This window comes from Arvicanthis niloticus, chromosome 2 (assembly GCF_011762505.2).
Source record: "Arvicanthis niloticus isolate mArvNil1 chromosome 2, mArvNil1.pat.X, whole genome shotgun sequence".
In the NCBI taxonomy this organism is placed as follows: Eukaryota; Metazoa; Chordata; class Mammalia; order Rodentia; family Muridae; genus Arvicanthis; species Arvicanthis niloticus.
In genome coordinates, this window is record NC_047659.1 from 121,505,420 (window position 1) to 121,533,342 (window position 27,923).

The window sequence follows — 27,923 nt, forward strand, 5'->3', positions numbered from 1 at the left end:
GCTACATAGACCTTATATCTAAAAATCAAAGCAACTCTTCACTGTCCAGGTTCCTTTCTGACCCTGCTGAGGCTATAGGTCCATCCAGGGATACATACTCGGAGCTGGAAGACACCCTGAAGAAGCTGCATGCCCTAGCGTCTGGAGTGAGGCCTTGACCACAGTGCTGGGCTTAGTTAAGGGTCATATTGTGGGAAGACAGTAATCTCAGAAGGAGCTGGATGAGCCAGAGTGGACAGAACCCACCAGAACAGACATCACAATATGGCTTTTCCATCTCGCCTTGGCTGTTACAGTATCCCTGCTTGGTTTCAGCAGTTTCAGAAACTCCTCTGCTCTTCTCCTTAGACACCCAGAGAGGGAACAGTCAAGCCTTTCTTCCCAGCCTCCAGCTGCTGCCTTGGCCTCCCTCCCTAGCATCTAAGCTTCAAGCCCTTCTTGATAAATTTCACCAGTCTGGGCTAATACTGCCCAAGCAACCTTGTCCCAAGAGTGGAGCATGGTGGTGCCAGGTCTGCTACAGGGGTCCCAGAGCTGAGCCAGCCTTATTCCCCCCAACCACCAGAACCAACAGATTAACTCGAGGTTCTGTTTCAAGCTCTCCAGAGCTCACTCTCCTATCTGTGTGGTACCCAGCCTAGGACGTTTGTTCCCTCAAGCATGACACATTTCCCTTCCTGGAAAACCACTTTAATTCACTTAAAGAGGGGGATGCAGAGCTGGACCCCATAGGCTGTTTCCTGACCTACCAATCTACCTGGGTCCTGGATGGATTCACATCAGCTTTAAGAAGTGCCCAGAAAGCCAGCAAGGCAAAGGATGAGGCTGTGGGTCTTCAGGGAGCAAGCTGAGGGAAAATAGTCACTCAGAGGCTCAGAGCACTAGCCAGCCAGGCCTTAGGCCAAGGCTGTGTTTAATTAAGGCTGGTGGCTAGTAAGGGTAGGGGATCTAGCTCAGGGCCATGAGGTCTGGTCAGCAACCCCTTGAAGCAACAGAGGCAGTGCAACTGACATCAGCTCAGCTGGGTTCTTGTAACACAGCAATCAGACTGCAGTACAGCTCATGCTTTCTCCCTTACCAAGCTTAAAGGTATGGTGGTCAAACCAGAGCTAAAGCCCCTGGCCTAGCCCTGCTCTTCGCTGTTATAAATGTGGGGCTGGGTCTGTATGAGAGCCACCATCTTCGACTTAGTGGCAGTTTTGACAGCTTGGGTGGCATGGAATCCCATTGACCCGGCAGCGGCAGCCACCACTGGTGTCCCCTGGGCCCTAAAGGATAGAGAAAAAAGGGTATCAGGTTGGTAAAAACAGGCTATCCCCAAAAGTCACTTTATCAGCCCAAAGCCAGAGCCCATCTAAAGGTGCAGTGAGGTTGCCAAAAGCCCTGCAAAGAACAGCCTCAGCAACCTCAGGGCGGCAGCCATGAAGGCCTTTAACCCCCCCACCTCTGCAGCCCCACCCAACCTCTGCAGCACCCTTAGACTCCATGGTCTTCACCTCCAGGCCAGACAGAGAAGGGGACCCAGCTGCAAGAGGACCAGCACCTGGGCAGAGGAAAAAGTACAGTTCCCTCTGCACCACCGGCCCCTACATCCACCAGTAGTGATGCCAGTTCTGACACCACAGCACAGCAGCAATACTGACTGTCACCACCAACAGGGCACTCACAGCGTGTGACATGCACCCACGGAGCATATCTCTACCACTTTGTTTCTGACAATCCGAGGCAGGCCCTGGCAAACATGTGCCAGAGGGAGGGACTGGCATGCCTCCTTCCAACTCCAGACTGACCTTGACTTGCTCTCCCTTCAAGCAGATCAGCAGGTAAGCCTGCTGCATAAGCCAGGTCAAAGCCTGACAGGCCTTGAGCCCTCCACATAAGCACAGAGGCAGGAAGCAAGAGCACAGGGCTGGTGGCTCCAGGAGTTTACTGTGTCTCTACACTTCCAAACAGCAACCTTTGATAACCCTTTAAACACTGTTAAGACGTAAAAAAATCCTTAACCCTTAAGTCCAGCAAGGTGACACATGGTACTATAATCTCCAGCACTCAGGAGGCTGAGGCAGGAGGACTTCCACAAATCCCCAGGCAACCCAGGCTACAGAGTGCGAGGCAGTATTTAAAAAAAAAAAAAAAAAAAAAAAAAAAAAAAAAAAGCGGAGAACGACACCCACATGCGGTTGGTAGTAACACGCGACTCTAAACCTGGCACTTGGGAGGCAGAGGCAGGCGGAGTTCTGCATTTACAGCCAACCAACATGGTCTGTTCCAGGACAGCCAGGGCTACAGAGAAACCTTGTCTCAAAGAATAAAAAATCTTCCCTGAGCATGTGTGCGCTCTTGCTCTCCCCCACCCCAGCATGCACACATAGGTGCACAAACAATAAAAAACAAAATTAAGCCAGGCAATGGTGGCACACACACCTTTAATCCCAGTACTTTGGGGGCAGAGGCAGATGGCTCTCATATTTGGTGGATAGCCTGGTCTACAGAGGGATTTCCAAGTCAGTCAGGTCTTCATTATGAGACTCTGTCTGACTCGAAACTAAATAATAAAATAACAATCCTTCCTCTTGAACTGTACAGGTAGGCTGGACTGAGTTCATGGCTGAAGTTTTGAGTCCCCCTCCAGTAAGTACACCCCTCAGCTCTCCAGTACCCAGACTCACCCCAGGGCCCCAGCGTGGCCCCTTGGTGACCCAGCAGATCTCTGTGTGGCAGACAGTACAGCGGATCCAGTCACAGCCGTCCTTCTTCTGCACCACAATCCGGCACTGTGGGCAGTGCATGGCCTCGCCTTGCTGGAGCATCACCTGGGAAGGAGAGCTACTGAGGTCCTGGCCTTGCCTTTTCAGTGTATTCTCCCTCAGAGCCTGGCATGGGTAGCCACCACTCCATTACTGAGGGCTCCCCAACCCAGACTCTTCCTTCAGTTCCACACATGACACCCGACTAGAAGACACACCCTGAAATGGAGGTTTGACCAGGAGGAAGATTGGGCCTTCAAGAACATGTGAACTTAGTCCTTCCTAAGAAGCATCTAGAACATAAGTCCCCAGGCTGTGTCAAGACCGTGCCTTACCCTCAGCATCTCTGTTGTCTGCCGGGCAGCCACATCATTCTGAGCCCGTAGGGTCAAGTCATCCTGGTACTCCCTGCAATTCATGCCCTCATGGATGGCCTGGAGGGCAAGAAGCGCTGAGTGAGACATTCCCCAGGAGCTTAAGCTGTGAGGGGCAGAAGAGGCCCAAGCCCAGCAATGGGTGCCATCAGTGAAAGCCCTCACTTAAAAAGCTTATACCCATTTTACAGAAGACACAGGGTTCAGGAAGATGGAGCCAGGACCATCAGTAGGAGCCTAATATAAATCCTATTTTAGGTGCTGATGGGTATTGTAACCCCTAAAGCAGCTGCCCCCTAGGCTCAGACTGCAGCCCCTGGAGCTGCCACAGCCAGTCATAGCAAGCCCCAGCTAGATGGTCCCTGTCTTACCTTGCAGAGCAGACAGTTGACACGTGTACACACAGGACAGGTGAACTCGTTGACATCATCCTCAAAGAAGCACCAGCCCCTGCAGTCAGGGGTCTTGCAGTGGTAGCTCAAGGTGCTTCGGTTCTCTGCGATGGACACACCCAGGTCCAGGAAACGCTGGTAGTCCTCAGGGGACAGGAGCTGCACAGACACAGCTTTGTTGTTGGGGTTCAGGGCACCCAGCAGATTCCCTCCTCATATCAAATAGTCCCAGGAAACCCAGCACTTTAACTCTATCCCAAGCTCCTCTTCCCTGACCTGTGCCGTTTTGGGGGGTCTGGGGTGGGGGTGGGGTTTCATGTAATAAAGGCTGGCCTTGAACTCCTGGAGTGTCTCTACTTCCCAAGGGCTGGCATTACAGGTGAGCTACATGACTCAAGCTCTGTTCTTCACAGAGCCTCTCGAGTACTTAAAACCTCCACTCAGACAGTCCAGACAGCACGAACCTATCATCCTAGCACCTGGGAGGCTGTGGCCGGAAGTGGGCAAATCTGACAGTGCACAGTCACGATGGCTATAAAGCTAGGTGACAGTTCCTCAGAGTTACACACCTAAGGATTTAACTGTGGACACACAGCCAAGAGGTCACACTTTATGAGGAAAATGTGGGACACAAGTGATGGGGGACAAAGAGGTTCAATTCCTATCCTATCTGGAAGTCATTAAATCCCAATCCTTCAAAGGCTGAGACAGAAGGATCATTGAGAGTTCAAGGCCAGCCTGTACTATATAGAGAGTAAGACCTGTCTCAAAGGCAACTTAGTACCCAGGCGCACTGCACTCTGCAAACAGCGCGGCAGAACCCTAGACTTGGCCATCTACTCCACGCACAAACACTTCTAGGGCGCTGCACCTCCTGGCAGGGCAAACTAAGCTGAGGAGGGGCAGAGAAGGCTTGTCAGAGAGCTGAAATGCTCCACAAAGGATCACGGGCAAATGGCAAAGCCAGTCAGTGGAGAAGCAGGCCTCTGTTCTGTGTCTTAGCTGGGTGGTGCTTATGGAAGTTACATGTGTCAAAACTCACATACCTGTACACCTATAAGATATACATTCTGTCTTGTGTGAATCACAATAAGTGATGTTTACCTCAAAAACCTCAAAATTTCAGCCCAGGACCAATGAAATGGCATAGCAGGCAAGGGTGCTTGCTGCCAAATCTGCCGACCTCAATTTGAGCTCTGAGAAGCACATGGTTGAAAAGACAGAACTGACTCTGGCTAATTGTCCTCTGAACTCCATACATTCTGTGTGTGGCACACGCTTGATACATACACAAATAAATGTAATTTAAAAAGAAACGGGGGGGGGGGGCAGTAGCACATCTTTAATCCTGCACTCAGGAGGCAGTGGCAAGTGATCTCTGTGAGTTAAGCCAGTCAAGACTGTTACATAGTGAGACCTTGTCTCAAAACATCAACCATAACAAAAGTCATGTGCCAAGAAAGAGGAAAAACAGGACAAAATACTACCAGAGGGTGCTAGGATGTCTAGGGCTCATAGAATTGGGGGTGCTTTTTCTCCTTTATTTCTATTATCTACTTCTTAAAAGTACCACCACCAGACCACTCTACTGACACCTGCTTCCTCTTGCTGCCACACCTGAGGCTTGAGTCAGGGCCTGAGGATGTCTAGGGTGTCCTGCATTCAGTCCCTTGTATAAATATGGCCTTTGGCAGGGTGGCCTTCTCGGGAATCCTCTAAGCCAGTGACAAGGGCCAGTATACAGGTCTCTCCAGACCACAATAAGGATACTTCAGCAATGCCAGGAAATGACCAACTCAGAAGCTCCCAGACAAGGTTGAAACACAGCTGCTTTGAATATAGAATTGAAATTCCCCTAGTTCTACTCTCTCAGATCTCCTTCCCACCTCAGAAGAGGCCCTTGGGCTAGAGAATCATTTCATAATATTTTGGGGGACTTTAGAACTCAGAGACGGGAGTGATTGGGAAGAAAGGGGAATCTGTGCACGCCTGGGGTCTCCCATCTGGACCCTGGCCACTGAGATCCTGCTTAAGTCTACAGTAAAACTCAGGTGCTGGCGCTTGCTAAGCTGTACTCTACCTACTTGCCCTTAGCTTTGTAAAACGCCCTTGCTAGCTAGTTCAAGCTGGCCTCAAGTTTTGCATCCTGATGCTTCAGCAGTGCTGAGATGACAGGGTGTACTGTCATACCAACCCTCGAATGGCCATATTACCACCGGATGTCACCCAAATGGTTCATGCTGGTCCCTACAGGGAATCTGAGCCTGAGCATGTAATTTGCACTGATGAACAGGATTACAGCCAACCAGTCTTTGCACACTTCCAGTTTTGATTGGCACACTGGAACCTCACTAACCACTGCCAAGTGTTAGGCCTGTACAGCCTGCACATGGAGGGGACCCACGTAGATGATTACTCTAGACAAGGCCATCATGAACCATCTCATCCCACCGAGCTGACAATCCGGGATCCAACTCTGAAACCCCAGCTCTACCTGGTGAAGCACTGCCTTGCCACTTACAAACTACAGAGCTTTAGGGCTCCAGGCCTGGGGAGAGTGGCTGCAAAGCAAAAAGGAGCTGACACAGCAGCTGCACAAGCCTGCGCACTAGCAGATGCCACCTGTGGTTCTGACAGAGGACACAGGCAGAGACTGAGTGTCTGACGTGAGGTTACACAACCACACTACAGCCGTAGCTCCCACCACCTGCAGTCCTTGCTGCACTGGGGAAGGAGCTAGAGCAGCTGGGGTTTCGTCTACTCCCTCCAGCTGCCCTGCACAGGCCCCAGGCACTCCAAACGAACTCCTGGGAAATGTCCACTGGGGGATGCAATAGCTGATGTTTCTGAGCTGTGCCTGTTGCCAGCTCAGGGCCAACTCTCAGGATCAGAATGCCTTTCCTCCCACAGCCTTACCGCCCGGATCTCCCTCTCCAGTAGCTTGCCAGGGCATGAGTAGGTGCTGTCAATGAAGGGGCAGGATACCTCCGCCTCCTGGCTGTTTCGGATGGTGCCCTGTAGGCACTCCCTGGGAAGGGGAGGGTGACAGTTAGGTTCATTCCAACTTCCATAGGGACCCTGGCCCTCAGATGGGAGGGCCTGATCCCAGGGCCCGCCCTTTCCATCCCTCTCAACCCACCACCAAGGCCCCCACTTCTATTCACCCCACCATCCCTGTTGCTCTGGTCTGAGGCACTGGCATCCCTGCCCAGGCGACTGCAGTAACCTCCTCCTTGGTCTCTGTCTCTACCCGGTCCAAGTGCCACTGCTCAGCACTGCAGCAGAACTGCCAAAAGGGGACCAGACCAACTGCTGCTCAGAGCTTGTCACCTGCACAGGCACAACTATCCTATCCCACCACAGCCACCATCCCTCTGCTCCCTGGTCTCTTCAGACAGTTTTCTAGCCTCCGCTCCAGCATGATTTCCTTAGGGGTTCCTTCCCAGCAAGGCTCACAACCTAGTCACTTAGCATGAGGCCCCTTAGACATTAACACAGATTCCTCACTGAACACAAGCTAGCACTCCACCAAGGTCCACTATAGTGCACAAACTTCTCCCAGCTCAAGGGTACAAGGGCTACACAGGAGACCCAAGGGAAAGAATACACAGAGGACAGAATGCTGTGGGCTCTTAGGCCCAGCCCTAATGTCTTTACCAGGGCAGTGACAGGTATTAAGGTGGGCAGTGACTCTGGAGCTAAGAGCAATGCCCGTCTCATTTCTGAGCTCCCTGCAAGCTGGGTGGCCTTGGCCATGGGTGCTTGGATTCTCTGTGCCTATTCCTTTTTTTCTTTCTGGATTTTGGAGACAAGGTCTCAAGCAGTCCTGGCTGGCCTTGAACTCACTACACAGCCGAAGCTAGTCTTGAACTTCTGATCCTCTAGCCTCCACCTCCTGAGTGCTGGGATTTCTGGCATAAGCCACAATACCTCTTGCATGAACGGGGTTTTGTGGGCATCCAATGAGATACGGAACAAGGCCACACACACTTTACTCTGGGAACACTGTTGCTGGGTGGGAGTGGGGCCGCACCTGCAGAAGGTGTGCAGACACTCACGCAGCACCACGGCCTCGCCGGGTGCCAGCACTGAGTAGCACACAGGGCACTCAGCAGGTTCGGTGTTCAGCACCAGGCTCCTCTGCTCCAGCTGCACGTGCTGCAGGTAGTTCCCCTCCTGCTGCTGCTGTTTCCGCTGGGCACATGGGCAGGGTGGGGCCACCAGGTGGGTCAGGGGCTCAGTTGGTCAGATAAAAAGGGGGACAAGGCTGGGGTAGGATGGGGGCACCAAGGTAGTAATGGGGTGGGAATGTGGGCAGGCCAAGAGGGCCGGGAGGGGCTACAGCAGAGTAAGAAGCCAGATGAGGGGACGAGGATGGTAGAGAAAGACAAGGTTCAGGGTAAAAGAGGGAGTGAGGGGTCCACAGGGCTCAAACTCTGGATAAGTGGGGCACTGCTGAGTATAAGGAGGGTCAAGGCTGGTGGCAGACTGAGGCGGCAGAATGCTTGGTAGGTATGGGGTCATGGTCTAGGTGAGGCAGGCTATGCTGAATCCAAAGGGAATGACAGGGGAGGAGCATGCTCTTGGTGGGGGGACCACCAGAGCGGGGCGTCTATGGAATCAGTGTCTGTGATGGGAACTGACTACTCTAGGGAAATGAGAGTGGAGTCACTCCCAAGAAGCACAGGAAGGCAGTCCATGCAAGAGGAAGGGACAGGAGGTGGAGTATGTATGTAACAGGAGCCAGGATGGGGTTACAGGCCATGGGCTGAGGCTCTGACTGAGGGATAGTACAGTTAGGGTCACAGATGAAGTACAGTCACATAGCCAGGGATGCTTATATACATGGGAGGAGCGGGTGTCAAAGCGAGGACGCAGAGCAAGTGAAGAGCCTAGCTGTGCATCACGACCAGAGAATGAGCATCAGCCAGAGAATTGGCTTCAGAGACAGGCAGCTCTCAGTCAAGGTCAAGGTTATGGCTTAGCAGTGTGGTCACAAGGTGAGTGGCAATGGCCAGGGGCACAGCAGTATGCAGGTGGTTCCCTTTCTGGCTTAGGCCTTCCTCAAACAGCCTGCAGGTGTCTGTCCCTGGACCTGTGTGCCCACCTGCTGGTACTGGCGCAGCGCCTCCTCCTCACCAGCCAGGCGTGCTCGCTCTTCCTCGTCAGGCTGGTACGAGGCAGGTATCTGGTAGGTCTCAGGCCTTGCACGACAGCACATCTCACAGCCAGGCCTCGTAGGTTTGTTGATGAAAGTGCAGCCAGGGCACTGCCAACCCACCTAGGTGCAGACGGGCTGTAAGCTCGGCTGTTGAGCTTGCCAGGGAAGACAGGGCACAGGTGCCCACGAATTAAGGCAGCTTACCGGTGGTGACTCTGGTGCTGCATCTGGCTGCCCTGGCTCCTGGTGGGTCCTGGGCTTGGGAAGGACAGGCTCCAAGGGGCCCCGTGGCTGCAGGGTGAGGTCCTTGAAGCCCAAATCTGCAGAGGGAGTGTGTGTGGTATCCAGGTAACCACATGCTAAGCTGGCCAGGCACAACCCATCATGCTGAAATGCCCACCAAGAAGAAAGAGGCCTGAACATCCCCAGTCAACATGATAACCAGGGATCCAAGGGGATCAGAGCTGGGAGAGACTGAGATGTGGCAGCTGAATGCCACATCTTTTGTCACCAAGGACACTGGTTGGATAACTGGCAAAAACCCAAATGAGACTGACTATACTGTGTCAATGTCAAACCAGAGAGAGGGCTCAGTGGCTAAAGGCGCTTGCCACCAGGCCTGACAACCTGAGCGTGAGCCCCTGGACCACACAGTAGAAAGAGAACTGTCTCATGTAAGTTATCCTCCTTCCTTCCCATGTGCTCTGTGGCACACACACAGCTATACACACAGCTACACACACACACACACACACACACACACACACACACACACACACACACACACAGAAAACAAGCAAACAAATAGATGTAATCTTTAAATCATTCACTTACTTTGTGAGTTTTTTTTTTTTCCCAAGACAGGGTTCCTGGTACAGTTCTGGCTGCCCTGACCAGGCTGGCCTCGAGCTCAGAGATCTGGCTGCCGATGCCTCCTAAGTGCTAGGATTAAAGGCATATACCACCATGTCCAGCCCAATAAATGTAATTTTTTTTTAATTAAAAAAAAAAAAGAAAAAAAAAAAGAAAAAATTCTATATTACATTGGTGATAATTTCCTGCACTGGAGAGTTGTTCAGAGTAACACAGGAAAACGACCTTTCTTTTTAAGAAACTACACAGTAGGGGCTGGTGAGATGGCTCAGCGGTTAAGAGCACTGACTGCTCTTCCGAAGGTCCTGAGTTCAAATTCCAGCAACCACATGGTGGCTCACAACCATCTGTAATGAGATCTGATGCCTTCTTCTGGGGTCTCTGAAGACAGGAACAGTGTGCTTACATATAATAAATAAATAAACCTTTAAAAAAAAAAAAAAAAAGAAAGAAACTACACAGTATTCAGAAAGAGCCTACATGTACAGTTCCCTCTAAAATCATTCCTAACACTCTGCACCCAGAGGTAAAGCTTAAAAAGGAAAATGAACAAAAAACCAACACAAAACAGCAGCCAGGCGGCAGTGGCAGGGCCTTTAGTCCCAGCACTAGGGAGGCAGAGGCAGGTGGCAGATCTCTGAGTTCAAGGCACGTTTGGTCTACAGTGTGAGTTCCAGAACAACCAGGGCTACAGAGAAACCGTCTTGAAAAAACAAAAAACAAAACAAAGAAGGAAAATGTTTCTCTATACAACTGTGTGACTTCTCTACAGGTCTAAATACTGCAGGAAAAGCAACCATAGTTATATCACCAACATACACAAATAGAAACACAGAAAACTGAGGGACAGAAACCGCAATGAGCTTGCCTCTGCTCACACAGCTAGCAAATGCCAGGCCAGGACTAAACAGCCCCTCCCTTCATGCCAGCCATTCTCAAGAGTTCTCTGGAACGCTCCCTCCCCCAACTATATCCTCGTTCATGGACAGGGCCCTCCCACCCATCACTGACAGAGAAGACGCCACCTTCCAACATGCGCAGCTGCCGCTGCCGCTGCAGCTCCTGCGGGTTGAGTGATGTGTTGCGGGCTGACAGCAGGTACAGATAAGCACCGTCTCCATTCCGTCGAACGCCGTGTGAGTGCAAGGTCTCCTGGTCTCGTGCCAGCCTCTGTCCAACCACCCACTGCTGCAGGCTGGGTGGGAAGCCATAGTCCAGGAATACCTTTGGGAGTGTGGTAGGGGTGGGGTTATAGTTTGAAAAGTAAAATATCTACCACTACACTCAACATTTAAACAGCTGACCCCAGTCAGAGGAGCTGTTTTCTGAGGCAGTGGAACTGTTGCTGCGGAGGCCTGGCTGGCGTAGGTGGGCCACTGAACGCTGGCTTTGAAGGTCAGAATTTACCCTGAGTTTGCCCCAGCTCTTTACTCCTTAGCCATATAAAAAACCACAACTGAGTAGTGGTGCACACCTTTAATCCCAGAACTCAGGAGGCAGAGGTACTTAGACCCTTTAAATTCAAGACCAGCCTGATCTACAAAGTAAGTTCCAGGCCACCCAGGGTTACTTAGTGAAATCCTATATTTACAAAAGGAGAGAGAGGAGGGCTGGAGAGATGCCTAGTGATTCGGAATACTAGCTTTTGCAGAGGACCTGGGTTCAATTTCCAGCACGCACATGGTGGCTCACAATAATCCACAACCCCAGTTCTAGAGGTTATAACGGACACACACGGAACAACATGAACATGCAGGCAAACATTTACACACATAAAGTAAAGTAAAAAGTAACTCTAAAGAATGTTTAAGGGGGGGGGACAGAAAAAAAAACACACAGCTGCAAGTTCCTGAGTCCTAGATGGAGTCTATCAAGCACAGGCATTGCCACTGTGATGCACTGTATCCTCTGGACTGTGAGCCAAAATAAGCCTCTCCTCAGGTGGCTTCTGTCAGGCACTTGACCCCAGCAACAGTCAATATTGTGTGGGGGAAGCAGAGAGAATGGGGACGGCCAGAGAGGAGCCCTCCTCCCTCCAGCCCTTCACTTACCATGTCCTTAAGTGAGGCCACTGTCATATCAGGGCGTACTGTGAGCCAAATGGTGACAGTGTGCATGTAAGCGTCCTCCACACTCACACAAAGCCTGCAGAAAACAAGGGGAGACAAGGACTGGGGCTACCAGCATGGGAATGCTCAAGTCTGCACATGTGCAGGTGCTACCTGCTGGGTAGATTTTGTCAACATATACAAGTTAGAAAAGAAAATATCAATTGAAAAAAATGTCTCCATCAAATTGACCTGAAGGCAAACCTGTGGGACATTTTCTCTCCTTTATAAAAATTATAAAAATTAAATTTGTACAAGATTTATCTTATTTCATGTGTTTGAGTGACTGCCTGCATGTACATATCATATCTATACTACTTGCACTGCCAGGGCCTGTGCAAGTCAAAAGACAATGGCAGACTCCCTGGGTCAAGAGTTACAAAGAGTAGTGAGCCACCATGTGGGTGCTGAGAACCAAACCTGGGTCTTCCACAGGAGTAGCATGCACTCTTAACTGTTGAGTCAAATTCCCAGCTGGGCTGAGGGCAGTGCCACCTCTGAGCAGATGGTCCTGGGTTGTATTAAAAAGCAATCTGAGCAGGCCTGGGAGAGCATAAGCAGCATCCCCCACAGACTCTGCTTCAGTTCCTGCCTGCGGATTCCTGCTTGAGTTCCTGACCTGACTTCCCTCACTGATAGAGTATAAGATGGGATACAGAAGCCAGACTCTTTCTTTCCCAAGGTGCTTCTGCTCATGGTGTTTATTACAATAGAAAGCAAACCAGAACAACCTGCATGGACAGCTCACACTGGTGAGAATCTCTCTGGATCTCCACCCAACAGGAAGCACTGCCTAAGCCCTTCACTGGCTCACATTAGTTGGAGGGCATAAGGAACAGCAGTACCGGGGATTAGACACAGGGCCTTGTGCTAGGTGAGTATTCTGCAGCTGAGCTGTGTCCCAGCCCTTTATCTTTCATGCATTTTATGTATATGAGTACAGTGTAGCTGTCTTCAGACACACCAGGAGGAGGCATCAGATCCCATTACAGATGTTGTGAGCCACCCTGTGGTTGCTGAGAATTGAACTCAGGACCTCAGAAAGAGCAGTGTGTGCTCTTAACCACTGAGCCATCTGTCCAACCCAAAAGTTTTTGTTGTTGTTTGTTATTTTGTTATATATTTTCTAACCCTTTATTTTTATTTTGAGACAGGGTCAGTTAATTGCCAAGGCAGGCTTTGAACTTGTCATTTATGTGTTTCAGCCTCCTAGGAAGCTGTCAACAAGCCGGGCAAATTCTTTTGTGGGGGAAAGGAAGATTCTTTTGGTTGAGTTTTGTTTGAAGCGGGGTCTCATGTAAGGCTGGTCCTGAACTCCCTATTAAGCTGAAAACGCCCTTGAGCTTCTGCTCCTCTCTTCCAAGGTCTAAGTGTTGGGATTATTGTCTGCCCTGACTGCATCTGTTCCTCTCTTCTGCCAAATAAGCAACATCTGGTGTTGAACACACACCTGACACCAGTCCCTTAATCCTTTCCAGCAGCCTGAGGCAGACCCTGCCATATCCTTTTCCAGATACAAACATACTATGGTAGCCATGCTGCAGGAGCAGTCACTAACCGCCACAGCAACTCAAGTCCAAACTGTATCACTCCAAACGATGTCTAACTCTGTTTTCGGTGCTGGGCACTGAATGAAGAGCCTCACACACATCAGGCAATCACTCCACCACGGAGGCCTCGTGTTCTTATTCTAGTATTCACTCTGCAGCCTAGACTAGCTGTCATCCTCCTCCTACCTCAGCCTTCCAAGTACCATCTAGCATTACAGAAGTGTGCCACCTGGCTCCTGAAACACTGTTGAAAGACCAAAAAGCAAGAAAAATGAGAATGCAAAGAAGAGTGAGCTGACCCCCAAGGAAAACAGATAACCTATGCCACAAGACCAGAGTCCAGCCTTCTGAGACCTGGGAGAGCCATGGGAAACCGTGCATCATCTGAGCAAAGGCAGCCAGGGCAGGCAGTACACAACAGTGATCTCAGACTCAGGAAGCTGATTTCTGCAGGAGGATAGCCCAAAGTTCAGGGCCAGCCTGGCCTACATAAAAAAAAAACAAAAAACAAAAAACAAAAAACAAAACAAAACAAAAAAACCCCAAAAAACAAAAAATACCCAAAACAAACAAACAAACAAACAAACAAACAAAAAAAAAAAAAAAAAAAAAAAAAGCCGTTGTCTCAAGCAGCCCCTATTCTGAAAAACACTCCAGGAAGTACCCAGGAAACTCTTCCAGAAAATGATTTGTGTTTTTAGAGTCGGATCTCATTAGCCCTGCCTGGTTTGGAATGAACCATATAGAACAAGCTCTCCTCTAACTCAGACAGTCACCTGTTTCCGACTTTTGAATGCTGGGATTATAGGCATGTAACACATGCCTGAGGCAGGAAAATGATTTTGATACCCAACCATCGGTTAAAAAAAAAAGAAAGAAAGAAACAGACATACAAAGACTCAAAGTTCTTGGTCTACATTTTCATAAGAAAGGGGGTTTTGTTGTTTTAGCGTTCTTGTGAGATATGGTTTCCTGTATTCAGATTGGCTCTGAAACTTCTGGTCTTCCTGCCTCTCCCACCCAAGTACTGGGATGACAGTGTGCACCACCACACTCAGCCCAGACCAGATTCTTAGTCTTCAAACTATCTTAGGAGTTTGGAAACATAAAAGTACACAAGCATTACAATGCATTACTCATACCACAGCAGGCAATTCCATAATAACAATACCCTGAAGCCCACAGAGCAGTGGTTCTCAACCTGTGGGTCCTGACTAACTCCTTCACAGGGGCTTCCCGAGACCATCAGAAAACAGATATTTACATTACAATTCATAACTACAGCAAAGTTACAGTTATGAAGTAGCAGCAAAAATAATTTTATGGGTGAGGGTCACCACAATATGAGGAACTGTATTAAAGGGTTGTAGCATTGGGAAGGCAGAGAACCACTGCCATAAAGGCTACACATGTTCAGAACCAAAGAGGAGCAAATTATGGAAGCCTTGTAGTAACAAAGCAAAATCTGTAAGTTACTATATTGACAGTTTGGAACTTTGTGCCCGTAATTCCAATACTCCCAATATAAAACTGTCTTGAGTTGAAAGGCTAGCCATGGTTACATAGTGATGTATAGGCCAACTTGGATTTTACAGAGTAGGGCTTGGATTCTAAAAACAAGAAGTAAAGTAAAAAATAAACGGCTGAAGAGATGGCTCGGTGGGTGAAAACACTCGCCGTGCAAGGTGAGCTCCAGATCTTGTGGCGGGAAGGAGAGAACTGACTCCTCAAAGTTGTTCTGACTTCAGAATAAACCCCATCCTTGCTGCTAGCAGCACAGACACTAACTCTGGAGGATCTGCATGGGCCCTGCACAAGAGGACACCTATTGTTCAGGGTCCCCTTAAAAAAAAAAAGAACAAATGAACCCCAGCACAACCTACTCCATAGCTCACAACTGATTAGTGAGTGACGAGGCTTTGAAGCTCAATATCCTAAGAGAACCCGGCGGTGAGGCCCTGGGTTTGATCCCCAGGACTGCAGGGGGAAAAATAGTTAACCTGTCCACAGACATTCAAGAGGCCTCCAGTCCCTTTAATACGAGACACACTCACCTGATGTCCTGTGTTGGGGAGACCTCGGGTTTTACTTGCACCCTGAGGGGCACCCTCTGCTCTGCCAGCCAGGTGGCATACTTGATAGCAGCCTGTTCATCTCCGCCAGCCACTGCCCGGGCAAGACTCAGGGCCATCTCCTCTGCTGAAGGTCAGCAGAGAGCAAGCAGGTTAGCACCAGTTTCTTTGGGGAGGGTGGAGAGGTGACCCTTGGTGCAAGCTTTGTCCTGCTTCCGTAGTGAGTAACTGTATCTTCTGCACACGGCTATTTCAAAAGGGTTTTTTTGTTTGTTTGTTTGTTTTTTAAGGGTGTGTGTGTGCTTTTTCGGTCCTCACTCCTCTGTACCCTGGGCTCATGGAGTACCCTTTTCTCTTCATGCTCAGAGTCCTCCACACTTCCACTCATTTATCTGACAAGCATTTCTTGAACTCTCCTGTATGCCACCCACTATTCCAGAAAGTAGACTCTTTAACAGTGGTTAAGACAAAGAGTGTCCTTCTCCTTATAAACCTCTAAGTTCAACAAGAAAATAGAAAGTTTAAAGCTTGACAAGAAAATCAGACTGTGGTCCATTCTAGCAATAACTGAGTAAGTAGGTCAAGGGAGGTGAGGGAAACAGAGGCCCGAAGAAGGAGTTGCTGGACATTCCAATATCCAATAAGGGAGATTGTTCCAAGAGGCCAGAGAGTGGGCAAAGGCCTTGGCCAAGAAGTGGTTGGATCAAAACTGAAAAGTCGTGGACTAGAGGCATAGCTTAGTAGTAGAGCATTTGCCTAGCATGCATGAAGACCAGGGTTCAATCCCCAGTAGTAGACAGAAGAGGCTGGTGGGAATTGGGTGGGGAAAAAAAAAAAAAGGAGAGGTCATTAAAGGTGATCCAGAGCTCCGGGCTTGGTTTTATTAAGAGGACAGGGTTTCCAGCAAACAGAACAGTAGCATTTTCGGAGTTCCCCCAAATCTGGGTGGAAGGGCCAGGGAGAGAGGCATGTATGTTCCCTCTCAGTCCCACTCTGGTCAACTTAAGTTTGTTTTCCTAACACTCGGGAGCTCTCCAGATAGGTTCTATGCTCTGTGTTCACAGAGTCTCCGACCCCTATTTCTGCACTCACTAGGCCTAGGGACCACTTCCACCAGCTCCAATCGGTGCCCACCTTTCTTGGTCTTCTCGTCCATTTGGCCTGGCTGCGCCCATCCCCTCAGAAAGGGCTGCTGCTTCCGGGAAACGTTACTTTGGGGTAACTTGAGAGAGAGCGGGAGGTTAGAAGCGACTCAACCTTAGCCGGCCTCTTGCGTGTGTCCCGGTCTACACTCGGGCAGCATCACACTGCCCAGGGCCCAAGGCCCGGCATTGGGAACCAATGGAACCGCCGCGAGGGACACAGAAAGCGAAGGAGGCCCCGGGCCAAGCTCGCAAAGGGCGATGGGTAACCACGACCCAAAAGCGAGGGAAGAAGGGAGGCCGGCCAGCCGGCGCGGGCGCCCCAGCGTCCGGAACCCCAACCCGGAGGCTCGCACTACCCGGAAGACAGCGCGGGCAGCGTCCCCGGAAGAGAAAGTGAAAGTGGCAGTCCCGGAAGTGCTGCAGACCGAACGGAAAACTGTCCCTCACCCGAGACTGTGCAGGGTCACCAGCTGGGGCAGGCCTCTGAACTGAGCTCACGCTCCACCACATGGTCTGGCGGACCAGAGACACTCGTTCTAAGTGCTCATAATCGGCCCTTAGCCGACCACTAACTCCAAGCAGCTCCTAGCTCTGGGAGGGCGGTACCTAGAGGGCGTGGCCTGGAGGCGGGGCCTAGAGGGCGAGGTATAGGATTGGCTTCTCAGTGCCTTCTATTCTCCTTGGCTTGCACTCCTTAGGAGCTGTCCTTGCTTGCGTCGCTTCCACACGTGCGTAGCCTGCAGGCTCACTGAGTCTCCAACACACCAATAGGTAGCCCCAGTTCTTGACCTTTTTGCACTTGAGAAAACAGACGGTTTGAATGTTTATGACTTGTCTAAAGCTACATTGCCGGAGTTTGAATCCAAACGTAGCAGTCTCTGGAACCCACCTTGGCAGCCTGAAGACTTGTCTTTACATGTTCACTACTCTTCTATTCGCCTAGCAAAGGCTGGGAATTCTTTTCAGCCTCCACTCATTTTACATTTCCTCCCACTTTCATCCCACAGATTAGCAGATACACTGGGCCCCACCTGCAGAATAGATAACAGAAATACATTCTCTCCTGCGCACAAATCTAATCCTGCCCGTCCTTCTGTTTCCCCTCAACTGCCCTAGAGGATTCTGTTAAAATATAAGTAAAGAGGCATGGGAGACAGCTCATGGGTTACGTACTTGCTTGCTGTGCATGCATGAGGACCTGAGTTCAATATTCAGTGGCGCCGGGTGGTGGGAGCTTGTAACCACCTCTAAGAAGACAAACAGGAAGATCCCTGGGTTTCCCTAGACAACCAGGATAGCCTAATCAGTAAGGTCGTGACAGAGACCCTGTCTCAATAAGGTGGGTGGTGCCCTACAGGAACATGGGAGTACTTCTTCCCATGAAAACTTGCTTGAAACCTTTCCACCTGCTCCCATCTTTGCCTGCATTCTTCACTATCTCCCTCCCCTTGGCTCACTACACACTGAAGCACTGGCTCTTGAATCCTAGAATGAATTCCTCTGCTAAATTTGGGAGCTTCTGTTTTATAATTTTCCAGCCCCAGCTGGGAATGTCTGTAAATCCCAGCACTTGGAAGTTAGAGGCAGGACACTTGGGTCCGTGAGACTGGAGAGACAGGGGAGGAGGAACAACGGAGGTGGAAGGCTGTGAAGGAATGCAGGGATGAATGAATTTCCACCTGGGATCTTCTGGTAACAAATATTTTTGGATTTTGACAGAAAAGATCATTGTTTATACTTCCCAAATTCTGAGATTATAGGCACAGGTATCACACTCAGATTGTTTTGTTCTTAAGATTGGGTCTCACTGTGTAGACCTAGCCAAGTCTGAATAGGCTTTGTAGAGCAGGCATGCCTCCAACCTGTGTGACCCTCCCACCTCTGCCTACAACAAACTGGAATTACAGGAGTTTACCACAGCTTTTTTTTTGTTGTTTTGAAAACAACCTCTGCTTCTTTTCCTCTGAGTGCTTTTTAAACTGTTTTTAAACATTTTTTTTTAAACATTTGACTCTGAAGTGTCTGTATAAAACTTTATGGGGCTTCTTGAATCTGTAATATTTGATTTCTTCCTAATTCCCTGTGTCTAATCTTCTGTTTAACGCATTATTTGGACTTTGACTTGTTTGTTTGTTTTGTTTTTTAATATTGAGATTCAACTTTGGTTGGACTGAAACTTAATATATAGACTAGACTGGCCTCAAACTTGCAGTAACCCTTGCCTCTGCCTCCAAGTGCTGGGATTACAAGTGTGCCCTTTGGTAATAGTCGTATGTCTTTATTCTAAAATATCTGATAGATTATCTAGATCATTGCCACTTAGTGAAGTTTCCTTCTATTTTTGCAATAGTTCCAAGCTTCAGCTTATCTGTTTACATGCAATAACACTTTGTCTCTGTGTGCCAGATGACAGGTAAACTCTGGGGGTGTGTATCTGAGGATTTACATTCTTGCTGCCTTGTTTTCTTCTGTGGACCATGTAGATGTCTGTAGTGGTGTTCCCATCATCCCTGACATCTGCAAAAATTAGCTGTGGGGGGAGGGGCAGATGCAGTCCTCATTTTTTTTTTTTTTTTCTGGCCTTATCCTTCTCCATTTAAGGGACAAGCAGGTATTTTCTTTGGACACTTTTCACCTAAGTAGGTGGACTCCAATATTCATTGAAACCCTAGTTCTCAGTCAGGGTGACAGTTCCATGTCTGAGTAACTCTAAAAAAGAGGGTCCCTATCTCTGGGTCTCAATTTCTTCCTCTGCACAATGATAGTCGTGACAGCTCCCTTTTAGTAGCTGTTGTAAGGATCTACAGAAATGACCGGTTACTGATATATATCACATTCTATAACCCTAAAGTTAGAAGCACAGGGCATGGGGGCACACATTTGTGCCCCCAGGACTCTGGAGGCAGAGGCAAGAAGTTCACACAGACTCAGAGCCAATTTGAGATACTTCTCTGACATTGTCTCAAACACAAATGTTCCTGGGAGTCAGGAACAGAGAAAGGCTTCTTAGTGGTTCTGGCTTGATGCTGGGAATGAATTTGACTGAGGCTACAGGCTGACTTGTAGGAAATCCACCCGGCTCACTCCACAGCACACAGTTCCCTCTGAGAGGCTATGCCCAGTGCAGGTGACCCAGGAGAGGGGGGTGCACCCATCCTTATGAATGCTGGGTTGGCAAGCACCTACTGCTAAGCTGTATTCCCAGGCCAATCTCTATTTCTTTCCTCCCATTCTCCTTTCTTCTTTCCTCCTATTAACCCCCACACTGTGTTTTTAAAGACAGAATCTGGCTCAGAAGTGAAGAGGAATTCTGTAAAAAAAATTCTTTTTTTACAGAAAAATAATTCTGTTCCCAGCACCCACATTAGGTGACTCCCAACTGCTGGTGACTCCAGTTCCAAAGGATCCCACTCCCTCTCTGGCCTCCATGGGTACCTTCACACACACATAAATAAAAATAAAGTATATCAGAAAAGACAGAAAGGAAGACAGAGTTTTACTATGCAGCCTCACCTGGCCTGGAACCACACTATGTAGTTCAGTTAACCTCAAACTCGTGGCAGTCCTCCTGCCTCTCTCCATTGGAATCATAGGCACATAGCATCACATGTGGCTCCAATATACACATATATACATGGGCGCATTTATATACATATATTTTTATTATTAGCAACACATTTTCTGCTTCTCCCACCAAGAAGAAATCCACTTTCCTGCCTACCAAACTAAGCTGTGCGACAGCTTGTGTATCAGATTTGCCCTTTCTTGTTGTGTTTTGGAACCCAGAGACCACCACGTGGCATGATGGCTGAGCCTCTAAATGCTGCAGGACTGATAGATCAGCAACTGGACAGAGCCTATATAATGTTTAGGCCGCAGAATCTTTCAATGCCTACATGCTTCCTTGGGGCTATTGCCAGGGAGAAGCCATAGGACCATTCTGAGAGTGTGGGGAATGGTTAGGTAGACTTTCCAGAAGCTTCTCAAGAAAAAGCCTTGGAAACAGCAACTAATGTTTCCTGCAAGGTAATGATGCCAGGTCCCACTTGTTCTGAATGCTTTATTGGTGCTGGGAAGATGGCTCAGGGCTTAAAGCATGTGTAAACTCATGAGGACCCGCATTCAGATCCCAGATCCTACACAAATGCCTTGGAAGTGAGAGACGAGATCCCAGAGCAGCAGGCTGACTGACAAGACTAGCCATATCAGAGAGACCAGGGTTTCACTGAGAGACCCTTCTCAGCCAGGCAGTGGTGGCATGTGCCTTTAATCCCAGCACTCATGTGACAGAAGCAGGCAGATCTCTTAAGTTTGAAGCCAGCATGGTTTACAGAGCAAGTTCCAGGACAGCCAGGACTACACAGAGAAACCCTGTCTTGGAACAAGAGGGAGGGAGGGAGGGAAGAGGAGAAAGAGGGAAGAGACCCTCCTCAAGGAAAAAGGTGGAGGAGGAAGAGTAATTAAAGACACACACACACACACACACACACACACACACACACACACACCACACACAGGTGATATGGAAAAGGAAAAAGGAACCCATAGGTGCCTCGTAGGTTGGGTCCTATTCTCTGCTTTTCCAGATGAAGCACCTGGGGTATAGAATGGTTAAGAAACTTGCTGAGGGTCCATCCAACAACTGAGGTGTTCTGGAAAGATTGTACTTGGGGAAAGATTGACTCTCAAGTGCTGGCTTCATAAGTGCTACAATGCCATTCTTTGTGCAATGTGACATAAGTGCCAGCTGTCTCCATGGAGAAAAGCCAGGGACTGAAGGAGTCAAGAAAGCAGGCATTCTGACAACAGCTTGGAGAGCCAGACAGACATGCCCTGAAACTACCCTGTTCACTGACCTGTCTTTATGTAAATTTCCGAGGACGGAATCCATAACCCTGAGTGTGTTAGGTGTGTACTTACACTTGAGGTACACCCCAGCCCTCAGCTTAGAAAGCTCCCCACGTAAGGTCTCTAGAAGAAATGGCATGTACAGGAAGATCAGTGGGGGAATTTTCTCACAAGCCACTTGGTAGGGGCTGGGTTGTATCTGGCTTTCATGGTAGGGTCAGTGTTGAAGACAGGGAGTGTCACCAAGGATGTTAGGAGGTGGAACTCTCTCACATATAGAAGAACCACACAGCTCTCTTTTATTGGGCACATGGTAAAAATACATCCTCAGCCAAACCAAAGCCATCAAACTGACAGCAGGCCTGGGTACTAAGAGGCCCCAGAACAAGGCCTGAGATCACTCTGTATGACCCTGCCTGGTCCTTCCCCTCCAACTTTGGTGCTCCAGCTGGAGGCTACCAGGGTAAACAGACATGGATCCTCATTCCTTGAGTCAGATGCTTCCTTATTGGAGTCTCGTCATTTTGGCTTGAATACCGCAGCCAGGGTTTCAAGCAGGTTCTCCTGCCTGGAGGCCACAATCCCAGTCTGGCCTGACTCGTGGTTCTGAGGCACAAGGTGAATGAGGACTTTGGTCTTTGGCACAGAGATGTTCCCTTTGTTTAAAGGCACAAGACAGAAGGCAGCTGGGGCACTGATGAAAGGGAATATCCCATGAACCTAGCACCAGCCCAGAGAAGACCAGCCCTGGTATGAAATGTGCCCAAGGCAGGGGTAGATGCCTGGGAGCATGTGGCACCGTGGCAACTCGGCCAGCAAGGTATATTTCTCCCTCTTTTTCTTTGCTGTTCACAGCACCTAGAACAGGGCTTGGCACCCAGGGAACATCACCCCACTATGCATAGGAATGCATGAGACACACTGGCTGTTTCTTCCTCCAGAAAGGCACTTAAGGATTAGCTTGGCCCAAAAGGCAGGAGAAAGCTGAGACACAGGTACTCAACTTACACCTTGGAGCTGCGGGGCCAGTAAAGTGGGCCTAGCCGTACAGCCCTACCTCCTCTTCCTCAGCCTCCTCCAGCTGTGGCCCATCTGGGACCACTTGATCCATCTCCCTTTGGTCAGACTGTGGAGGAGAGACTCGGCTGTGATCCTCCCTCAACCAGGGATGCAGCAGGATTCCCAGGGCCACAAGTCGCTCTGAAGGCTCCTTGCGGAGGAGACAGCGAATCAGGCATCGAGCTGGGGCTGATAGGCCCTCGGGCAGGGCAAAAGTCCCTCTACGGATCTTTCCAAAGAGCAGGGCTGGCTCAGAGTCCTGGAATGGGTATCGGCCAGCCAGCATGGTGAAGAGCGCCACGCCCAGGCTCCAGACATCAGCTGCTTTGCCGGAGTAGGATGGCCGGGAGCTGAGTATCTCTGGTCCCACGTAGGCAGGGCATGCATGCTTGTCCCACAGAGAGTCGTCTGGTCCAGTCATCACACAGGCATCCTCCAGGTTCTCCAGCACCAGCTTTGTTCTAGGTAACGGACAGAAAGATCAGGTCCCACTCAGGTCCTCTGGAATAAAAGCCATTAAGCCATCTCTCCAGTCACTGTCTTATACATTGTCCAGTCTGGACTTATTACTATCCTCCTGCCTCTGTCTCCTGAGTGCTGGGATTATATGTGTGGCCATCATGCTGAGCCCCAGTTAGTTTTTTGTTTGGTTTGGTTTTGGCTTTGATGGGTCAGAGTCTCACTATATAGCCCCGGCTATCCTGAAACTCACTCTGTAGACCAGGCTGGCCTTGAACTCAGAGATCTGCCTGCCTCCACCTCCTGAGTTCAGAGATCCAAGGAGCGAGCCATCACCACTTGGCTTCTTCCTTTTTTAAAATTAATTTTTATTGTATTTTATGCAAATGGCTGCTTTTACTGCTTGTAAGTTTGGGCACCATGACCATGCAGTGCCCATGAAGGGAGTCTGTCAGATACCTTGGACTTGGAGTTACAGGTTGTTGTTAGCTACCACGTGGCTGCTGGGAACTGAACATGGGTCCTCCACAAAAGCAGTTAAGTAGGGCCGGGCGGTGGTGGTGCACACCTTTAATCCCAGCACTTGGGAGGCAGAGGCAGGCGGATTTCTGAGTTCGAGGCCAGCCTGGTCTACAGAGTGAGTTCCAGGACAGCCAGGGCTACACAGAGAAACCCTATCTCGAAAAAAACAAAAAACAAACAAAAAGAAAAAACAAAAAAAACCCAAAAGCAGTAAGTACTTTAACCACTGAGTCATCTCTCCAACTCTCCCATCCTTCCACTTTTTTTTTTTTTTTTTTTTTTTTTTTTTTTTTTGAGACAGGATCTTACTATATAGCCTTGGCCTGGAACTCACCCTGTGGACCAGGCTGACCTCCAGTTCACAGAGATCCAATTATCTCTGCCTCAGCCAGGATTTAAAGGTGTCTGCTACCACATACAGCTATTCCTTTAGTCCTTATTTAATTTGAAACAGGGTCCTTCAGTAAACCAGTAGCTCACCAATTGAACATACTAGCTGGACAGTGATCTCTGGGGATCCACCTGTCTCTCCCCCTCTCCCCATGCTCAGCTGGTAGGGCTACAGGTTCCACGGCACAGGCAGCTATCACTCGGTGTTAAGAATTTCTTTCCCTGCCTTTCTTTTGCTACTGAGGATGGAATCCAGAGTCTTGTGGCTAAGCACATGCTATACCACTGAGCTGTACCTTAGCTCTTCTAAATTACTCTGCTGTCCGGGACCTCAGTTTCCCCGCCATGGCCCTCCTCTCAAGTGTGCCTCTGGGATCACACTCACCTCTCACAGTTGCTGAAGACAAATCGACGCAACTTAAGGTCTCGCAAGACAAGACCATGCTTGTGGCAGTGTGCCACCGCACCAGCCATCTGTCGGAAAAGCTCAACAGCCTCGGGCTCAGGGATACCACGGCGGCTACGCACCAGGCTATGCAAGTCCCCGTGGGTCTTCGTGAAAAAGGTGTAAAGGAACTGAGAGCCCAGCAGGACGTCTGTGGGACGGGCCACGTGCTGGTGGGTGGGTAGCCGTGCATAAGGTGCCAGCACTGCCTGGGCCTCGCTGGCAGGGTACACCTGGGGACAGAGTCAGTTGTAAGCACAAGGGACCTAGCAAGCCAGGCTGTCCCGGCAACAGCCAACTCTTTGAGCTACACATACAGAGGCCCTTGCTTAGCGAGTCACTGATAGCCAGACATCAGCCCATTCGCTGCAAAGTCACAGATCAGGAGACCCCGGAGCCACAAGGCTAGCAAGTAGCACATTTGAGACTAGAACCTGTGTACCCGTCTCTGCTCTAAGCTGCCACTCTGTGTGACTTAGGCCTCAGAAACTAGGATATAACCGAAATAGAAAACCACTCCTGGAGCCAGACCACTACCATTGCCCCCCTTCTCCCACACATCCAGCCTAAGAACAGTCAACTCAGTGGCCTGTCTGCAGCCCCTGCTCAGCTGACTGGACTCACAGCCATTACCCCTGTTCTCTTGGTGTCCACAGTGCAGCACAAGCAAGCCCCAAACCATATATCCCAAAGAAATAAGAAAGATTCTAGAATCCAGAATATTTTATATTGCCATCTCAGAGACCAAACGTAGGACCAGTCTTTGCTGGGCAAGTGTGGGCTGGTATTTTAGAAGGGAGCACCTATTTTAAAAAGTGCGAGCCTGCCATGGTAGCGCACGTGTCTAATCCCAGTATTTAGGAAGCAGAGCCAGGTGGATCTCTGAGTTTGAGGCCAGCCTGGTCTTCAAAGTAGTTCCAGGCTAGCCAGAGCTACACAGTGAGATTCTGACTCAAAAAAAAAAAAAAAAGTGTGAACCCACTTGACTCAAGAAAAGTGACCTGAACGGTCCAAAGGTAACCATAGGAAAAGCTCCCCTGTATTGGCGGTATAAGCTGTGCAAAGGCCCTGAGGTAATCAAGACATCAACCGGCTTTCAAATTGCAGACACAACTTGCAGTGGTCAGAATGTGGAGGGAGGGAGTCATATGGGTGGGCCATGAGGGAAATGTGCTCAGAATTTGTGGATACGAACAACTGAAAGGAAGGTCCAGTATTATGGAGGAAGAAACTAAAGTTCGGGAAAAGGAGGTGGCCTGTGAGAGGCTACACCAAGGCCTGCCAGGAGCTAGTGTCACAAAGTTGATGTGGCACTTTGTTGCTTTTGACTTTCAACTCTGCCATGCTGTAAAATGTAAACCATGTGATCTAGAAGAGCTAGGGTAACACAGAGGAAATAAATATAACAGACTACTTTTCCTTTCTCCCCAGAGCTTGGTCCTGTCCCAGCGCCTTTGGGGGCTGGGAGGAGGGGTGAGCTTTCTGAGACAAAGTCTCTTTGTGTCTCCCTGGCTTTCCTGAAACTCACTATGTAGACCAGGCTGGCCTGGAACTTACAAAGATACTCCTCTCAAGTGCTGCCATTAAAGGTGAGTATCACTCCTGCTGGCCCTTGGCGCCTCTTGTACCTGCAGCTAGGACACACTGCCTTCGGACCCTCCTGCCCAGGCCTCCTTCAGCTTCTGACAGGAACTGTTCTTTCTCATCTGCGAGGCCCTCCCAGACTTCCTTATGGTCCCTGCATCCCTACATGTTTCCTCTCTTTGCTTCTCCCTGCCCTCTGACACCAGCTTCATCTCCATACTGTTCATCAGTGCCTATGCTCTTCTGGTGTGTGCACGTGCGTTCTTACGGAGGGCAGAGGAAAGCCTCTGGTATCATTCCTCAGATGCCACCTACTCTTTGTCTTAGGATTTGTTTTTAATCGTGAGTGTGTGTGTGTGTGTGTGTGTCTCTCTCTCTATGTGTGTCTGTCTGTCTTGTGTCTGTGTATGGGTACGTGCACACCAGTGCAGATGCTTGAGGAGTCAGAGGCCCTGGAGTCACAGGCAGTGGTGAGCTAGCTGCCTCAAGTGGATGCTGGGAACAGAACTTGGGTCTCTGCAACAGTTACAAGCACTCTTAATCACTGAGCAGTGTCTCCAGCCCCTTTATTCATTCTTTCTCTCTTCTCTCTACCTGAGATAGAGTCTCTCACTGACCTCCGAACAAACTCATGAATAGGCTAGCTGGCTGACCAGCTCTCTGGCTCCAGAGATCTATCTGTCTGTCTCCACTTTCCCAATGCAGAATTACAAGTGTGCAAGCAAGAGCCCTGGGTCTAGATTTGTTGTGATTTTCAGACAGGTTCTCAGTATGTACTCTAGGCTTGCCTAGAATTTGGAGCAACCCTCCTGCCTTAGCCTCTCCAGTGCTGGGATGACAGGCATGTGCCACCACACCCTGCTTGGGTCTGTTTTTTGGCCACAGCAAGTGCATTGTATGTATGGCCCTCCACAGAGTAATGTCAGTTGAGGAATCCAGTAATACTCCACAACGCTAGAAAGCTGCAATCCTCTGGATTCCAGGCCTTTTGCAGGGTCCTGGGATGCTAGAGGGGAGAGCCGGAAGAGTGTACCTTGCAGGTGTACTCTGTGCCTGTGGGACAGTGCAGGGCCCGATAGGTGCAGTTGCCTTGCTCTCGTTCCAAAAGGATATAGGGCCCCAGCCTGGTTGCAGGGGCCCCAGCAGGTGACAAGTCTGAGGCAGGAGGTGAGCTGGGGGGCAGCAGGCTGGGAGGTGGTCCAGCCTCGGGCTCATCTCTAACTCGTTTTAGGACTGGACAGTCGGCATCGATGTTGTCAATAAACTCCAACGGCTTCTTCCTGCAGGGAACATCGGCAGAAGCATCCAGAGGTGTGGCTTGCATCTAGAGAGAAGGGAAGAAAGGCTGTTTGGTATCCTGTCTTCCCTGCTAGGACCCTCGGGATAGAGAAACATCACACTGGGTTTTCTGAAGCTCACTAGACATAGCGCTCTCAAATGCAAGGACTGCTAGAGAAGGAAGGAACCTGTGACCACTGAAAGATTTAATAACGCAAAAAGGAAAGCTGGGCATAGGGACGCACCCCTGCATCGCCAGCACCCTTTAGGCGGAGGCGAATCCGGGCCAGCCTGGGCTGCATAATAAACTGGGGGCAACGGCTCAGGCTCAGGGCGCCACCAGACGGCGAAGTAAAGGAGCGAGAAAGTGAGAGTGAGCAAAAGAGTGTGAGAGCGGGGAGGGAGGGAAGGAGAGAGAGAGAGAGAGAGAGAGAGAGAGAGAGAGAGAGAGAGAGAGAGAGAGAGAGAGAGAGAGAGAGAGAGAATATAAATATTCATGAATACGCCTGGACTACCAGTGGCCCTCTTGCCAGACCCGGGTAAACCCCCTTCGTTCGCAGCTCCCTGCTGGGTACCTTGTCTCCTGGGGTCTCAGAACCGCCTGAGCCCGCGCGCCGGAGGGTCGCCGCCAGCCTAACTGAGCAGATCTCGGAGTTGCCAGCACGCCCGTGCCAGACCCCAGCCATCACGTACTCGGCAGCAGCCGCTTCCGCTGCTAAAGTGCTGCGGCACCGGGACCGGGGCTCCGATCCCCGCCCGGCTGATGTAAACCAGAGCTAATCTGCTGCTGACGCCCAGCGGCCTTGGATTGCACCATCCGTGACCCGCCCATGTTGCCGAGCGAGCTCCGCCCTCACCTTCGGGGCCACACGCCCCCAAACCCCCAGCTCCTGAAGTAGCACTCTGGAGCCACCGT

At 49.9% G+C, this 27,923-nt stretch overlaps 2 protein-coding genes across 9 annotated transcripts; both read right to left on the minus strand.

The window, feature by feature from the left end:
• Nucleotides 1–674: 674 nt before the first annotated feature.
• Nucleotides 675–17,024, minus strand: Rbck1 (RANBP2-type and C3HC4-type zinc finger containing 1). Of its 8 annotated transcripts, none has more exons than XM_076929978.1 (14): nucleotides 16,870–17,024; nucleotides 16,412–16,499; nucleotides 15,260–15,401; nucleotides 11,599–11,692; nucleotides 10,573–10,771; nucleotides 8,879–8,994; nucleotides 8,621–8,794; nucleotides 7,444–7,707; nucleotides 6,678–6,799; nucleotides 6,430–6,541; nucleotides 3,493–3,672; nucleotides 3,083–3,181; nucleotides 2,670–2,813; nucleotides 675–1,268 (listed from the first exon to the last, which is right to left on the minus strand). In XM_076929978.1, the coding sequence occupies exons 1-14, from the start codon at nucleotides 16,930–16,932 to the stop codon at nucleotides 1,188–1,190; spliced, it is 1,878 nt and encodes a 625-aa protein (XP_076786093.1). In that variant the 5' UTR covers nucleotides 16,933–17,024; the 3' UTR covers nucleotides 675–1,187. The 8 variants fall into 8 exon arrangements, with proteins under 8 accessions (XP_076786093.1, XP_076786092.1, XP_076786097.1 ...); XM_076929977.1 differs by having other exon boundaries at nucleotides 15,260–15,404; XM_076929982.1 differs by lacking the exon at nucleotides 7,444–7,707 and having other exon boundaries at nucleotides 15,260–15,404; nucleotides 16,870–17,023.
• A 4,522-nt stretch (nucleotides 17,025–21,546) lies between these two features.
• Nucleotides 21,547–27,798, minus strand: Trib3 (tribbles pseudokinase 3). Its single transcript, XM_034496585.2, has 4 exons — nucleotides 27,583–27,798; nucleotides 26,763–27,053; nucleotides 24,086–24,378; nucleotides 21,547–22,790 (listed from the first exon to the last, which is right to left on the minus strand). The coding sequence occupies exons 1-4, from the start codon at nucleotides 27,691–27,693 to the stop codon at nucleotides 22,310–22,312; spliced, it is 1,176 nt and encodes a 391-aa protein (XP_034352476.1). The 5' UTR covers nucleotides 27,694–27,798; the 3' UTR covers nucleotides 21,547–22,309.
• Between the last annotated feature and the right edge of the window lie 125 nt (nucleotides 27,799–27,923).

Excerpts from the sequence above, each read along its gene's own strand:
- Rbck1 (XM_076929977.1), bottom strand. The coding sequence starts at position 16,932 with ATGTGGTGGAGCGTGAGCTCAGTTCAGAGGCCTGCCCCAGCTGGTGAC. Across the intron at positions 8,795-8,878 it reads CAGCACCAGAGTCACCACCG|GTGGGTTGGCAGTGCCCTGG; the intron begins GTAAGCTGCCTT and ends GTCTGCACCTAG. Across the intron at positions 6,542-6,677 it reads AGAGCAACAGGGATGGTGGG|GGAGTGCCTACAGGGCACCA; the intron begins GTGAATAGAAGT and ends TCCCCTTCCCAG.
- Trib3 (XM_034496585.2), bottom strand. The coding sequence starts at position 27,693 with ATGGCTGGGGTCTGGCACGGGCGTGCTGGCAACTCCGAGATCTGCTCA. Across the intron at positions 27,054-27,582 it reads CTGAGACCCCAGGAGACAAG|ATGCAAGCCACACCTCTGGA; the intron begins GTACCCAGCAGG and ends CCTTCTCTCTAG. Across the intron at positions 22,791-24,085 it reads GTCTTCAGCAACTGTGAGAG|AACAAAGCTGGTGCTGGAGA; the intron begins GTGAGTGTGATC and ends TCCGTTACCTAG.